This window comes from Nannospalax galili, unplaced genomic scaffold (assembly GCF_000622305.1).
Source record: "Nannospalax galili isolate Female #2095 unplaced genomic scaffold, S.galili_v1.0 scaffold1024, whole genome shotgun sequence".
NCBI classification, from domain to species: domain Eukaryota; kingdom Metazoa; phylum Chordata; class Mammalia; order Rodentia; family Spalacidae; genus Nannospalax; species Nannospalax galili.
In genome coordinates this window covers 279602-297170 of record NW_008351455.1, presented here as the reverse complement: position 1 = coordinate 297170, position 17569 = coordinate 279602, and the positions used below count along the sequence as shown (strand labels likewise).

General features: G+C 38.3%; 1 protein-coding gene across 1 annotated transcript in view; it reads left to right on the top strand.

The window, feature by feature from the left end:
• Pgap1 (post-GPI attachment to proteins 1) overlaps positions 1-17569 on the top strand; it is an 84942-nt gene that overhangs the window by 2259 nt on the left and 65114 nt on the right. The window contains exons 2-4 of the mRNA XM_029553613.1: positions 6319-6472; positions 10496-10671; positions 16991-17162. Of these exons, the coding sequence (XP_029409473.1) occupies positions 6319-6472; positions 10496-10671; positions 16991-17162 (502 nt within the window). The remainder of the gene's footprint in view (positions 1-6318; positions 6473-10495; positions 10672-16990; positions 17163-17569) is intronic.

The window sequence follows — 17569 nt, the reverse complement described above, 5'->3', positions numbered from 1 at the left end:
GTCTTTTTGAGACAGGGTCTCCCTGTAGCCCTAGCTGTCCTGGAGCTCACTATGTAGGCCAGGCTGGCCTTGAACTCACAGAGATCCACCTGCCTCTGCCTCCCAAGTGCTGGGATTAAAGGCGTGCGCTACCACGCCCGGCCTAAGATGTTTATATATTTTCTTTTAAATTATGTTTTCTGAAGCTTTCTAATCATTTGCAGGTTGATACCCAACATGTGGCATGGCCTAGTCATTGGATTTTCATCTTTCTTGAGGCTTTTAAATAAAATTTTCATTTGCTTAGCTAGTCAACAGAAGTAGATGACGTTTCTTCTTTTATTAAAAAGCCAGATATAGATTTGAAACTCTTTACAAAATGAAGTTTTGAATTAAAAAGTGTTTATTATCGGGGCTGGGGATGGCTCAGCAGTCAAGAACACTGAATGTTCTTGCAGAATACCCGGGTTCGAATCCCAGCACCCACATGGCAGCTAACAACTGTTCATAACTCCAGTTCCAGGGGTCCGACAGCCTCTTCTGTCCTCTGCGGGCATTGCACGATGCGGGTACACTTTACCTACATGTAGGCATAACACTCATACACATAAAATAAAAATAAAAAAGTATTTAAAAAATGTTTATTATCTTTATTCATCCTCTGCCTGGGGTTTTCCTAGGTGAGCTTATTAGAAGTTAATCGAACATTTCACAGTTAGCTCTTGAGTCTTCGAGGCAAAACCACAGCATTTAAAGCTTCTTGCCTTGCTGTGTCAGCAGGGCAAAACTTTCATTTGGCAGCATGTAATTTTAGGCAAATTGCAGAATTTAAGAAGAAACATCTGATTTGTTTTCTTTCATACACCTTTTTGACTCTCTTCATGTGTGACCTAATGATGGCTCTCTGAAAGGAAATGTTGATATTGAAAATATAAATCATTTTACAATAAAGCATATTGATGTTTATTTAGAAAGTCATTTATTGAATGACTGACTCAATTCTAGGTGTATTTGGTATGAGAGAGAACAAATGATAAGTCCTTGTGCCCTTAATGTATGTCTTTATAACAAGAAAAGAGGCAAGAATATAAAGTACAACTGTATAATATAGTAGAGAATGTAGACAGTGCTCTTCAGAGGAAAGAGTACATCCAAGTTTGTCCTGGGTTTTCAAATGGTTTAGAAAAGATGCGACTTTGGATATGTAGGTTGTTTGGTTCACAAAGTAGCAAAAGAAAATTGCAGGCCTAAATAGTGTATATGGGAGGAAGGAAGGAAGGAAGGAAGGAAGGAAGGAAGGAAAGAAGGAAGGAAGGAAGGAAGGAACCAGGATACATTGTCTGATCAGCATTTGTAATCTAGTGCCGTTTATGTAAAAAGAAGAAAATAATCTGTAAACTTATTGGTTGTATATATTTAAAACATTTGGAGGCACACATAAATTGGTTAACATTGGTTGCCTAATGGGCTAGGGGAACTGGATGACTGAAGGACCAGGCTGTAGGAGAGATTCTTTTCAATGCCTATCCTTTTTAATTTTGAAAAGTTTTAAATATAACACAAACTTTAAAACATAGCATGTGTGGGCTGGAGACATGGCTCAGTGCTTAAGAGCACTAACTGCTCTTGCAGAGGATCCAGGTTCAGTTCCCAGCACCCACATGGCACTGACATCCATCCATAACCATAACTCCAGTTCCAGGGGATCCAATGCCCTCCGTGGGCATTGCATGACATGGGTGCACTTACATGCAGGCAATACACACATACGTATAAAATAAAAATAATAAATAAAATATTGAAAAAAACATGGCATGTGTAAGCTACACGAATAAGATAAAAATAATTAGAACAGAATTTTAAAAGATTTCCCTTTCTAAAGGCTTTATTATTTATATGTGCAGTGGAATTTCTATGTACATTGAGGTATTGACAGCACCATGAACTGTGGATTGTAGCAGAGAAGTTATGACAAGAAAGACCAATTTGAAAGATTCAATTATGTCTAGGTGGTTTCTTCTTTTCTGTTTTGCTAAAAAATGTATTTATTTTTGTGTATATGGGTGTTTTGCCTTTATATGTAAGTGCATCACATGCATGCAAACCCATAGAGGCTAGAAGAGGGCATCAGATCCCCTGGAACTGGAGTTATGGATAGTTGTTAGCCACCATGTGGGTGCTGGGAACCCAGTCCAGGACCTCTGGAAGAGCAGTCAGTGCTCTTAACCACTGAACCATCTCTCCAGCCCCTTTTCTGGTTTTTTTTTTTAAAAATATTTTATTATTTTATGTGTACGCATATATTGCCTGCATGTATGTAAGTGCATCCATGTCATGCAGTGCCTGCAGAAGTCAGAAGAGGGCATTGTATACTCTGGAACTGGAGTTATGGATAGTTGTTAGCTGCCATGTGGGTGCTGGGATTTGAAACCAGGTCTTCTGCAAGAACAGCCAGTGTTCTTAACTGCTGAGCCATCTCTCCAGACCCTCTTTTCTGTTTTTAACAAAATCTTAAGAATAGCATCAGCAAAGGGCTGAGACTTCTTTTTAAGAATTTTTCAATGTCTGCATTTATATTGATGCTTTTTTCTTTTTTCTTAAATTATGAAGATCAAACTTTATAGTTTCTATTTACAAGTGAAATATATATCATAAAATGAGAACTTTATTTTTAAAAAATATTATTTTATGTGCGTGCTTGAGTGTATGTATGTGTACCATGGTGCCCATGGAGGCCAGAAGAGGGCATCAGATCCCCTGGAACTGGAGTTACTGATGGTTGTTAGCTGCCGTGTGGGTGCTGGGAGCCAAATGTGGGTCCTCTGCAATAGCAGCAGTCACTGCTAACCACTGGGCCATCTCGCCACCTGAACTTTGCTTTCTTACACTGGCATTTTCAAGCTCTTGGGAGTTTTTAAAATTTTTGGCTTTAAAAGAGATGTAAGTCAGCATTGAGAGGGGCCGTGTACTAAGGTATAGTTAAGTAAGACAACAGCATTAGGGTCATAGAGATACTATTTAATGTAAAGGTACTGATCTTCATTAAAAGTGTATTTTGGAATTGATGGTTTGCTTATTTGAAATTTTATAAAATAATGAATTCATATCAGACCTCTGCTGCTATAAATGTTTTGTTTTGACATCCCTTTCTTCTTCTTTCAGCATCCTTTTTGTGTGCCTAGATGTTGTCTGTCAGCCTCTTCAGTTATGTTTTCCTCTTGCCTATTGGCCACTCACTTCCAGCTTGAACTCTGCCTGGAAATGAAATTTTGCTTTTTATCTACAACTATCACCATTTTTTGAGGTGAGGCAGGGTCTCCCTGTAGCCCCAGCTGGCCTGGAACTCATTATGTAGACCAGGCTGGCCACGAACTCAGAGATCAGCCTGCCTCTGCCTCCTGAGTGCTGGGATTAAAGTCATGTCCCACTGCACTGGCTAACTTTTCACCATTTTTTTTTTCATTTTTTATATTTTTTTATTTTATGTGTAAGCCTGTATTGCCTGTGTGTAGGTAAGTGCACCTGTGTCGTGCAGTGCCTGCGGAAGACAGAAGAGGCTGTTGGATCCCCTAGAACTGGAGTTACGGACAGTTCTTAGCTGCCATGTGGGTGCTGGGATTTGAACCTGGGTCTTCTGTAAGAACAACCAGTGTTCTTAACCACTAAGCCATCTCTCCAGCCCAACTTTTCACCATTCTTGACCCTCCTCACCTTTCCTCTTCCCTCCCCTCTCTCCACCCTTCATCGCCTCTAACTTTTTTCACCGTATCATTATTTTTTAATGATTTAAATTTTTTTTACAATAAAATTGCTTACAAAATAGTATATATGAAATATTGTCAAGTATGTTATTTTGCCTGCTTTTTTGTCTTCAGATAATTGTTTCTATATATTGATAATTTCCTGTTCTCCGAATTAATGTTCAGCTTAGCTTAAACTTTGTTTAGCTACTATATTACAAAAACTCTGTTATACACGTATTGTTAAAGCAAATTGTGTACTTAATTGGGAGGAGTTAAGACATTATTTCTTTGTTCTCTTTCTCCATATTTTCTTTTTGCTTCATTAGTACCCAAATAAATAAAATATAGTGGCATTTTCATTTTTGCTTGCATGCTGTGCATAGTCGCTATTGGGACTAATTTGATCTGAAGTACCAGTCTACCTAGAAAGCAAGTGGTGACACTGGTATTTCTGTATTTTGAGTATTTGAGAAGATAATTGAGAATGTATATCTTCAAATCAATAAGCACACAGTCCTATAGATGTCTCTGTGGCGGAAATGGCACCATAGAATGCTGATACCCAGTTCCCATCCCAAGGAAAGGTCAGGAATCCACACAAATGGTCAGAATTCTTCTTCTTTTTTTTTTTGAACTATGAGATTTTTCCATCAGTTATTAACATTTAGTTTATGAAATTAATATGGTAAAAATTTTTCATCAAGCACATTGTCCACGTTCAGCACTGCTAGACTATTAATCTATCGATAACTGCTTAAATCTAGGCTTCAGTGTAATGGTTTCATTTTTAATGATTTCTGTTCTTTAAAAAAGAAAGAACAAAAGGAAACACCAGGTCCGGTGGGACACACTTGTGATCCCCAACACTGGGAGGTCGTGAAAGGAAGATGAGGAGTAGAGCAATCAGCTGAGGCTATTTAGTGAGACTGTGCTGTAAACAGGGAAGGGGAAGCAGGAAAGTTTAAATCTTTCATAGATGCCTACCTTTTGGGTATGACAGTAAGACCTCATTTATATAATGTTGAAAAAAATTTATTTGAACTATTGACTCATTTTGTGTACAATGACAGGATTTGCAAAGTAGCTTTAGAGTTTCTGACAAACCATATACCTGGTCCATGAAAACTGAAAGAAATACTAATTTGCTAGAGTGTTTATGGTAAGAAGCGTGTGCATACCTTGGTCAAGACTTGGTTGTAAAGTTCAGATTGTTTGGTTAAATCCATTATAGGTCAGAACATTGAGAGGTCAGAGAGTTACATTATAAAACAAACTTGGGGCTAGGAACGTAGTAAGTCAAGTGCTTGCCATGCAAATATGAGAACCTGAGTTCAGATCCCTAGCACCTATGTAAAAAGCTGGGCATGGCAGTGTGTGCCTGTAATCCTAGCACTAGGGAGCTGGAGATGGGAGTCTCCCTGAGGCTTGCTGGCCAGCCAGTCTAGTTGAATCTCTGATGCCCAGGTTCAGGGAGACCTACTGCCTTGGGGGAAAAAACTAGGTGGAGAATAATCGAGGAACATACACAATGACCTCTGGCCTCCACATGCTCTCTCTCTCTCTCTCTCTCTCTCTCTCTCTCTCTCTCTCGCACACGTGTGCACACACACACACACACTTACACCAACAGTTGTCCGCACACATACACATGTATACACACACATGAGTGAACACATGTACACACACACATACACACACACATGCAATATCCTTCCTTTAAAGTTATAACGCTAGGCTATGTAGGTGGTCTTGAGTAAAAGGAGATGCTTCATAACATAATTTAGAATGACAAAAAAGAATTAATTTGATAATGGAAAGCTTTTATCTTCATTCTGAAGTATAACTGATATTGCTTCTAAACAAAAGCATTTCTAACTATGTTCACACATAACTTATTGACTTAATGTGTAGTCATTGTCAGGATATTTTGACTAATCTCTGTTAAAATTTCAGCTACTTGTATCTTATGCTTTTCCGCAGGTTACATAGTTCAAGACCTATGTACATAATTTAAGAGTCATTTCTTGACACTGGGAGTCATGGTGCATGCCTTTAATCCCAGCACTGGGGAGGCAAAGGCAGGCAGATCTTTGTGAGATCAAGGCCAGCCTGGTCTACATAGCCAGTTCCAGGCCAGCTGGGGCTACAAGGAGGCCCTGTATCAAAAACAAGTAAAAAAACAAAAGAATAATTCCTTGTATGGAAAACTATATGTTGAACTTGTTTTGTGTCTTAAGTGTGGTTTTATCAGTAGTAATATTTTTTAATTTTTAAAAAATATCTTATTTATTATTTTTATTTTATGTGTATGAGTGTGTTGCCTGCATGTATGTGAGAGCACCTGTGCTGTGCAATGCCGCAGAGGTCAGAAGAGGGCTTTAGATTCCCCTGGAACTGCAGTTAAGGACGGTTCATAGCCACCATGTGGGTGCTTGGGAATCGAACCTAGGTCCTCTGCAAGAGCAGTCAGTGCTCTTAACCTCTGAGCCATCTTTCCGGCCCCAGTAGTAATATTTTTACATTGCACCACTTCAAAGTCTGTAATTCAGGTTTGCATTAAGTGATTAACATGGTCCTTTCATTTATTTTTCTGTAGAAAATAGAACTCCCAAAGAAACTGGCAAAGCGCTATCCAGCATATGAGTTGTATCTTTATGGAGAAGGATCGTATGCTGAAGAACACAAAATTCTCCCTTTGACAGGAATTCCAGTTCTCTTTCTTCCTGGTAATGCTGGAAGTTACAAGCAAGGTAAGTACTGGAAGAAAAAATGTAAAGCTCCAAGATTCAATTACAGAGTTTGAATCATGTGTACTTGGTGAATCAAGTGAAGTACTCAGTTAAGTACTATTTTAGACTTATTGTAAACCCGCGTATGCTACTTCCTCTAAGAGCAAGTACACACGAGAAATAGAAGAGTTGAAGACCACTTTGCAAGGAATGAGGAGAAAAAGAATAAGCTGGCATGGGGTAGGGTAAATAGACATGCAGGTATTCAGGAATGAGCAGTGAAAGGTTGTGTTGGAAAGGCAGGGTACGGAGAACTGAACCCAAGCATCCATTTGGTAAATCATGCCTTACATCGTGCTGCACATTGTGTAGAGACATGTAGAATATAGAGGGGGATCACAGACCAGTGGGGTAGGGGAATAATGTGTTTTCATTCCAGATTCATTGTTGGCTTGGAGAATATCAAGAATTTCTGGCATAATAGCCAAATACGCCAATCTATAAGTAATTTTGTTTTCAACCCAAATCTGCTTTGGTTATATTAAATGGCCTAAGAATTTTGATATAATGAAACTAGAATTGTTTCAAAATGTATTATAATTTCTTACATGTTTTTATATTCACCTAGAAAATGTTTATGAGTATCTACTATGTATGCATACCTAATATAGTCTATTTGAGACTGTTTGAAGCCTTGTTTGGGGCTGTTTGAAGCCTTTATAGTATATAATCATCCAGTATGTAATAATCATCTAGTAGATATTCTTTTTTGTCTAGTTTCTTCCACTCCTCATTATTTGTAAAATTCACCTGACATGGGGAAGTGGGTAAGAGATTCCAACCCAACCTAAGGAAGTTTTGGCAACTGAGGGCTGCTGGGAGGGGGAGAGACAGTCCCCATCTTACAGGAATGGGACTCTTGGTAGGAGAACCAGGCTCCAGTGAATGGATCCACACTAAAGGACATTTGGGGGCACAAATCAGACTCTATAGGCTATATATAATAGTGTACATTAAATTGGGGGGGGTAAGGGGCGGTATGGTAAGGGGAGGGGATCTAAATACCATCAAATTATATTGTATGAAAATCACAGAAATTCAATAAAAATTTTTTAAAAATCCACCCGTTACTGTGTGAACTGTAAACTGTCCATTTTCCTAGCTCTATATTATTCTTTTGTGTAATTTGAATGTTTGTTTTGACATTTGAACTATTTACTGGCAGTTACAAACAAAAATAAGCTTGTGTTCTTGAAGGATATATACCTAGGAATGTTAATTCCATGTCATAAGTTATACATATCCTCTTATCTCTACTGATTGTGCTAATTTAGATTCTTATAAATGCTGTGTAATACTTCTCCATCTTCTACCTTGACAGTGTTGAAGTTGCCAGATTTAACAATTTTATCCAATATAATAAATATGATTTACTTTTAAAAGAGTACCAAGAGATGGCTCAATAGTTAAGAGCACTAGAGCTGCTCTTGCAGAGGACCTGGGTTCAGTTCCCAACTCCCACATGACAGCTAACAGTCATCTGTAACTCTAGTTCCAGGGTAATCTGATACCCTCTTCTGACCTCCATGCGGCATTTCAGGACACAGGTGTACTCACATACATAAAGGCAATACACTCATACACATAAAATAAAAATAATAAGCAAAATATTTTTTTAAAAGGAGTACCACTCTGGCTCTGCTGTGAAGAGAATATTCACAGGATAAGAGTGGAAGCAAGGAAGACACTAAATAGCATCAGTCTTCAGAGAAAGGAACATCAAAGCATGAGACCACTCCTGCTAGAATAGCTATACTCAAAAAAGACGGATAGCAACAAGTGTTAGCAAACGTGGAAAAGTTACCCCACACTCTGCTGATGGTGACATGAAATGCTGTGGTCACATTGGAAAATAGTTTGTCAGTTCTTCAACCTATTAAACCTAGAGCTATCATGTGATCTAGGAATTCCACTTTGTGTGTGTGTGTCTGTGTGTCTCTGGGTATATTCTGGAAAAGTGAAGCTATACATCCACACAGAAACTTGCATACATATGTTTATGACATGGGATTATCTCACAGATATGAAATGCTCAGAACAAGCAAATTTATAGAGACAAAATAAATCAGTGCTTATTAGGGACTGGGAAGATTGGGGAGTGACTATTTTCAACTTCAGTATAAATATATTATCTGAAATAGGATGTGTGTCTTAGTTTGTTCTTCATTGCTGTGACAAAATACTCTGACCAATACCAACTTGGGGAGGAAAGGGTTTATTTGTCTTACATCTCCCAGGTCGCATGCAGTTCATCAGGGAGCCCAAGGTAGGAACTCAGGGCAGGAACCTGGAGGCAGGAGCTGGAGGACAGGCCATGGAGGAACACTGCTTACTGGCTTGCTCCCCGGGCCCCTGCTCAGCCTGCTTTCTTATGCAACACAGGCCCACCTGCCCAGGGGTGGCACCACCCACAGTGGGCTTGGCCCTCCCACATCACTCATCAAGAAGATGCCCTTCAGACATGGCCACAGGCCAGTCCAATAGAGGCAATTTCCTGATTGAGGCTCCCTCAACCCAGGTGTGTCAAGTTGACACTAAAAGTATCCAGCACAATGTGTTTTCAAGGGTTCTGTTTTTTTATGTTAATGAGTGCATTGCCTACGTGTATATACATGCTCCCATGTTGTGCAATGCCTGTGGGGGTCATAAGTATGCATCAGATCCCCTGGAACTGGAGTTATGGACAGTTGTTAGCTGCCATGTAGGTGCTGGGAGCTGAACCCAGCTCCCCTGCAAGAACAGCCAGTGCTTAAGTCTTAACTACTGAGCCATCTCTCTAGCCCAAGGGTTCTGTTTTTGAGGTGATTAAAAACATTAGATTTCAGAGATGGTTGTATAGTACTCACTAGAGGTGGTGAGTATGCTAAAAAAAAAAACCACATTGAATTGTATACTTTACACAGGACGGCTGTATGATATGTGAATTTGTAGTATTTGATGTTTTAAAATGGAATGGCCAACTAGAAGTATTCTTTTTTGCTAAAACATGCTGCCGTTTTATACCATTTCATGAAATAAATTCATAGTAAAATTTGTTAAACAATTTATAAAACAAGCAATAACAGAGAAGACCGAGAGCAGAGAGCAGTTAGGGAACTGTTAGGGTAGTTCAGGCAAACAGTGATGGTGCTTAGATGAGGAAGATAGTGGCAGAAAGGGCGAGAAGCTTCACCTGGGGATGTGTATGAAAGGTAGAGGATGTCAGAATGGACTGATAGACTGAATGTCATATGTAAGAGAAAGAAGTCATGCCTGAGTGTAGACCGTGTTTGAGTGGTGAGTACACACTTCTTACAGGAACATTCTCATGCTGAAAATCTCAAGAAAAGTGACAAAGTTCCCACTTCTTACTCCTTCCTCTGTTAGGTGTTGCTGTTCCCAGTGAAGGCAGAGCAGGCAAAGACAGAGTGGCTTGTTCACCTTTTATTTATTTAACTTAAAATACATTTGCCAGTTAAGGAAAGACAAGGCATACAGCTGCTAGATTAGTTTGTTCTCTTAAGTTGGTAGTATGGGGTGTGTGTGTGTGTGTGTGTGTGTGTGTGTGTGTGTGTATGTGTGTAGGGGTGTGTGTGCACATGTCTGCATGTATGTGTGGAGGCCAGAGGTCAATGTCAGATGTGGCTCTCGATCATGCTCCACCTTTTTTTTTTTTTTTTTTTTTAAAGAATCTCACTGAACCTGTAGTTCCCAGATTCAGCTAGACTGTCTGGAAAACAAGTCTCAGGGCTCTGCCCATCTCTGTCTCCCTAGTGCTGGGATTACAGATGTTAGGGATCTGAACTCAGGTCCTCATATTTGGATAGCAAGCATTTTTACCTTCCTAGCCATCTCCCTAGTTCCTAAACTGGTACTGTTAATGAGTATCACTTTGAAACAAGTTGTTGCTATTTATGGTAGGGTTACTTACTAAGAGACTTTGAAATAAAGTTGGATGAAATTTCAGGATATTTTGTTTAGTTTGCACTTCATCTTCCTCTGCAGTTCGCTCTATTGGCTCTATTGCACTTAGAAAAGCAGAAGACATTGACTTCAAATACCACTTTGACTTCTTTAGTGTCAACTTCAATGAAGAACTGGTGGCACTGTACGGTGGAAGTCTTCAGAAGCAAACCAAGTTTGTACATGAGTGCATTAAAACAATTCTCAAACTCTACAAGGTAAGAGAATATACAGATCAGTGCTGTAACCTGCCGGTGTCTTTTTTTTAAGGTATATTCTGTTTTAGATAATATATTTTTTATATTGAAGTTGAAATAAAAATGACAGGATTTTCGTTGTGTGTTATCATCAACCTGGTAATTTTAAATTTTAAATTGAATTCGAATAAATCTTGTGAACTCAGACAAAAATGTTTTTGAACCCTGTATCAATATTGAATGCAATGCATTACTTTAAAACTGCTGTTAAAAGTTTCTGCTTCTAGCCATGATGAAGTGGCATTAGAGGATGCTGCCTGTGTGTGTAAACAACTGAAACTGGTAAAGGTATCCAAAGCACTTGTTTCAGCAAAGGATTAACATCCCTGAACAAAGTGAGCTCTGTGATGGCCCTGGCTTTCTGTCTACCAGCATTTTCCAGACCGTGTGAGATTAAGCAGAGCACATCAATATCACCAAATTCAAGAACTAGAGAATTCTAATTTGGGACTACTGAAGTGGCTACATGAGGTTGGGTGTGGTAAAGAAGGCAAAGAAGTGAAGAAAGGAGCTCTAAAAAAAGACATTTTTTTTTTTTCAAATCTTCAAATGCCATGCTGCCTATACACACAGGGCCAGAAGCTAGAAGTCAGTGTCATACCAAGGAAGAAATTGTAGAATATGTCCACCTCAGGTGTAAGAAGTAAGATGGAGGGGCTGGTGTGATGGCCCAGTGCGTAAGAGCAATTCCTCTGCAAGAATGAAGCCCTCAGGTGGCTCCCCCAACACCAAGAAAAAAAAGCTGGCAGCACTAGGAGATGGAAATGGAGGGTCCTAGAGGCTTTCAGGATAGTCCATTTATCCAGTCAGTGAGCTCCAAGTTTAGTGAGAGATCCTGTCTCAGAATGTAAGGTGGAGGGCCAGTGACATGGCTCAGTGGGTAAAGACACTTGTTGCCAAGCCTGGTGACCCAAATTTGATCCCTGAAGGTCACATGGTAGAAGTGAACTAACTCATACAAGTTATCCTCTGACAGTCATATTCATGCACATGCACACATGTGCTCACACTTACAATGCACAAATAAATAAATGTAAAAAGAAAATAAGATGGAAAGCACTAGAGGGAGACATCAAATGTTGACTTCTGGCTTCTATATCACACATGGTGGTACACACGTGCACATGCACACGCACACACACACACAAACTGGCATGATTAAATCATTATCAATCCATAGATCTTAGGGCAAGGTATATTATCAGTAGTAAATATGGACATTTTAAAGGCTCTGAGTTTCATCTTCAGCTTCCACCTCTAAAAGAGACAATAAAAAGTCAATTCATCAAGAAAACAAAAGAATCCTGTATATGCATCTAATTCTCCAAAATGCATGAAGCAAAATGTTATAGAACTAAAGGAAAAACTTTTAGGTAAATTCACAATTAGCATTAGAGATTTCAGTACTACTCTCTCAGTTATTGATAAAGAAAATCAGTAAAGCTATAGATTTGAGCACCATTCACCAGCTTAACTTTACTGATATTTATAGAATACTCAACAACTATAGAAACATAATCTCCTTAAATGCACACTGAACATTTACTAAGCGATGGTCTATGCTATGTCATATGCCGGACCAACCACAGGTCTTAGTACGTGTGAAAGAACTGAAACTGCACAGTGTATTTTCTGAAAATAGCAAGATTAAGTCAGAAGTTTAAAAAGATACCCAGAAAATCCCCAACTATTTGGAACTTCTAAATTACCTAAAGATTAGAAAATCTGAAATTTGGACTAGAGAAATGGCTCAGTGGTTAAGAGCATATACTACTCTTCCAGAGAACCTGAGTTAAGTTCCCAGCAACCACGTGGGGCAACCCCAGCTCTGGATGGACCTGATGCTTCTGGCTTCTGCTGGCACTTGTACTCATGTGCACATACCCCACTCCTATATACACTATAGTTTAAAATAAAAATAGAGCTTAAATTTTTAAGTGAAATTTGAAAATATATTGAACTGAATTAAAATGAAAACCCAGTATCAGAATTTATAAGATTTTATACATGTATGAAATTGTCAAAGAATAAAAAAGAATTTATAAGATTAGGTAATGGTTAAAAGAAATACAGTCTTTAAATGCTTATGTTAGAAAAGAACGAGATTTAAAATCAATGATCTAAGCTTACAACCTTTAGAAGCTAGAGAGAAAAGAAAGATTAAAATGGAGATTAATGAAGACGAAGCAATAGAGAAAATAACTTCTGCCAGTAGTTGATTCTTCAGAAAGATCAGTAACTTGTCAAATTGCGGCTAGATTGATTTAAAAAATGAGAAAATAGAGTAACAATATCAGGAACTAAAATGGAACAGAGTATACACATTTGAAGAAGATGATAAAGGAATATCATAGCAGTAAATTTAATAAATGCACAAATGTCTTGAAACATAAATCATAAAACTGATATAAGAAGAAACAAAAACTGGATAGCCCTGTATTGTATCTGTTTAAAAATGTTGAGTTTGTGGTTGAAAACCTTACCACTAAGAAAAACCTAGTGCAAAATGATTCAGAGTGAAATTCTAGCACACATTTAAGAAGGGACAAATACCAATCTTGAAAAAAAAAAATAGCAAAAGCAACTTTCAGAAAAATGGATGCAGAAAAAATACAGACTGATTTTTCAGGTCACTATAGCCCTGACAACAAAACTAGAAAAGGAGAAATGAAAAATAGAATAGAGGGATGCAATTCCATTTTATATGCAGTCTTAAAAATAGAGAACATAGCAGTCATGGACATAAATATAAAATCCTCAACCAAAATCAGAATATCAAACCCAGCCATATCTAAAAGGAGCAATCGTGACCAAATGATTGCAAGAATACTAAACTGGGTTAATATCTAACTATGAGGCAGTGTAGTGCATCTCTGTAGATGGAGAAAAGCCACTTGACTATGCTCAGCACCTGTTTATGGCTTACTGCAATGAAAATAAGCACAAACTCAGCATAAAAATTAACTCCCTCAACCTGAGTAATTATGAGAATTATGGGAAAAAATGGTATATTTTAGGTATAAGACCTTGTCGTAACTGTCAAGATACTTATCAGACAAGATAAATGAGATGATCAGAAGGTAAGACTTATTTTCCATAAATGCTACTAAAAAAAAACTTTAATGTCATGTAATGGGCAGTTTATTATTTTTCTATTTTTGTTTAGGATTTTTCTAAAGAATATGTTAAATTTATAGTATCTAGTAAACTTTTTAAAAGTTGAGATGCTTACAAAGTAAGGTTTCTGTTACAAGCAAGTACAGTAAGAGTTGGAGGACAGTTGAATCTCACTGAGAAGGCAGGATATGGATATGGGAAAGAGCACTCTGGGTGGAGAAAACCTTATCCATCATGTGAGTCTAATAAGTACACATAGCAGAGCATAAAACCCAAACCCAGTCCTTTGTGAAATTATGTTCTAGTGAGAAAAAGTAGATGATAAATAAGAAAAATGCATACATTCTTATAAGATTAACGTCTGAAAGAAAAAGCAGGAAAAGGCGATAGGCAATCAAAGGCAGAAAGTTACATTAAAAATAAGGGTGCCTGAGACGACCACTTGCAAAGCAGATAATTTAATACAAACCAAGTATGCGAGGGAGTGGCCTGTTGAATATTTAGAGAAAAAAACTAGAGGAAACATGATCAGTCTACACACATGCTGTATGTGAGGAATGCCAAGGAAACTAGAATAGCTACAGCAGATGGAGCTGGCAGAAGACACTGGGGTTGGGTCAGGTAGTTTAAAAAGATGTAGACAGTTCTAATGATCTTTGCCTTTTATCTAGAGGGATATGGGGGCTGGAGAGATGGCTCAGTGGTTAAGAGCACTGGCTGCTCTTTCAAAGGACCTGGGTTTGATTCCTAGCACCCACATGGCGGCTAACAACTATCCATAACTCCAGTTTCAGGGAATCTGACACCTTCTTCTGACCTCTGCGGGCAATGCATGACACGGTTGCACCTACCTACATGCAAGCAATACACTCATACACGTAAGAATAAAATATAAACAATTTATTTAGAGATATGGAAAAAACACTGGGCAGGTTTTTTAGTAGAAGAATGACATGCTTTTCTTTAAATTTTAACAGTATCATTCTGCCTATATTAGAGCAAAAACTGAAAGGACATTTGGGCAGAGGCAGAGAGACTCAGGCAAGAGGTGACAAATGAACAAATTGGTGTTAATGCTAAAGGTTGAGGCAGCAAGATTTGCTGAGAGATCACATGTAGAGATTCAGTAGAAGGAAAAAGAATTAAGGATGATCCCCAAGTTTTTTTGTCTCAACAACTGAAGGGATTGAATTGTCATTGATGTGGAGAGGACTAGGAAGAAGAGATTGGGAGGTGAAGGAGTCTAGTTTAAATCAGGTTAAGTTTGAGATGCATAAATTCTTCCAAGTATGGCAATTGTATAATAAGAGTTCAAGGCTGAAGTTAAAGAAAAGAGATCCAGTTGAGATAGTTGTGAGTTGTCAGTAAGTCGTAAGGGAAAACTAGATCACCAGTGCAGTCAGCGTCAGTGTAAAAGAGAAGAAATCGAGGACTAGGCCTGAGGCATTCCTTCGAGGGTTGAGGGAAAGGAAAGAAAGCCTCAAAGTCTGAGAGTTCCCTGTGGGTAACAGGAGACTAGACGAGTCTGCTGTCAAGTAAACCTCGTCAAAGAGGAAGAAGTTGTCATTTATGTCAAATGCTCTTGGTGCGTCAAGTAAGATGAGACTGAGAATTGACCATTAGATTGCTTGATGATTTAGCAAAGACTGTTGGTGAAGCAGTGGGGTGGATGGCAATTAGAATGAGCTTAAGGGTTTATGGAAGGTGAGAAAGGGGCGATCCCAAGGAGCTGTATATATAATGATTTCTGTACAGAGAGGTGGAATGTGCTCAGGAAAGGGAAAAATAAAGACAAGTTTTTATTTTTATGGAATCATATATTTGTATAGCAAGAGTGATCTAGAGAAAAGGGAACACAGTAATGTGCATGAAGAAATGAGAATTGTTCAAGTGAAAAGGCCAGAGACAAGAAGCTTCTGAGCACAGATGTGGAGGTTGGCCCTTATAAAGATCAGCTTTGGGACTCCCCAAGACCATTCCCAGGCTTACTGAATTACTTGGCCGATTCCCCCAATTCAGCATATAACTGTGCTTAGGGTTATGGCATTGTCAGAGGACACAAAGCAGAATCAGCAGAGGGAGAAGTACACAACAAAATCTGAAGAAAATCAGGTACCAGCCTCCAAAAGATCTTTAACACGCGCGCGCATGTGTGTGTGTGTGTGCGTGTGTGTGTGTGTAAGCCTCCAAAAGCTCTCTCTCAGAGCACTCTCACACTCTGCACTTAATACCTATACCAACAAATTGTGACATAAGAAACATTACATATGACGGACACTCCTTAGAGACCCAAAATTTTTATTGGGGGCTAATATCCTGCTGCCTGCCTACCAGCATTCTAGCCTGGAGGACAACAGGTGTTCATCATACTATTTGTAGTGTAGGTATTGTGAACCGTTTAAAGAGTAGCAGAAACCCTCCCAAAATATAAAGTCCCAGACTCTACTCTAGAGGAACTTTGTACATAGTTTATTCTAAGGATAGCAGCCTCAGACCTTATGTGCCAGCTCTTTTTTTTTTTCTTTTTTGTCATAGTCAGTGAAGAATACCTATGAAGGATCAGTGTTGGTAGGGAGACATGAAAAAGTTCAGTGTGGGACTGAGGATAGTAGTGGGCACAGAGATTATGTTAGAGCAGTACTTACTTAAAGAATTATAGAACCAGTGAATAACTGTTTGGAGTGCTGTTTTATTTTTTTAAACTCAAATGCACAATATAAAAATGATTAGATGTAATGAGATACCAACATGATAGGTAGTAACAACTGTCACGGGTATGGTCGCCTTGACTTAGAAATATTTTCAGTGTCAAATATTTTGATTTCTTATATATTATAAGATCTAATATTCTGTTATATACAAATATAATTATACCTTAGATTATATGCAGCATGACAAATGATAAAAACATGATCTGCTAGATCAAATATTCCAATTTTGGTTCAGAAAACCAAAATCTAACTGCCCATAATGACATAACACAGAATGGTATTAATTCATTGATTAGAACTGTATAAAAATGTATTTCTGTGTCTTTGGATGGAAGTTCATATGGTTTATTTTTTTCTATTGCAAGCCTCATATGCAAAAAAAACTAAGTATTTTTCTTAAGATATTAAGAATTATATTGTGGTGGGTTCTTTCATTTTTTTTTTTTAAATAGGGCCAAGAATTTGCTCCAAAAAGTGTAGCAATAATTGGTCATTCTATGGGTGGCCTTGTTGCAAGAGCATTGCTTACACTGAAAAATTTTAAACAAGATCTGATCAATCTTCTGGTTACACAAGCCACACCTCATGTTGCCCCTGTGATGCCATTAGATCGCTTCATTACAGGTGAGTACCTTTAATGCACCCAAACTGACCCCTTTTTGTTGTTCAGGGTGAAACACGCAAACCTTTGCAGATATTTCCATTAGAGTAAGCCACAGATTTATCTACTTGTGAAGCAGTTCAGTTGTACATCAGCATCAGCACCTTCAGTTCTGACTTTATGTAATATCTTTCAACTTAGGCTCATCATTGAAAATAATGTTAATTTTCTTTTTCTACAGCATCTTTTTAAAAAAAATCTTGGAACAGTTTTTTATAAATATAAAATTCTATAATTCTTTGGGAATTTCATTTGTGCATTCAGTGCATTTTGATCATAGTCAACTCCTACTCCTCCCCCTAATTCCTCCCAGGTCCTCCCTCACCCATTACCCCCTCCCCCCTTCTTGTTCTCTTTTTTTTTTTCTTTC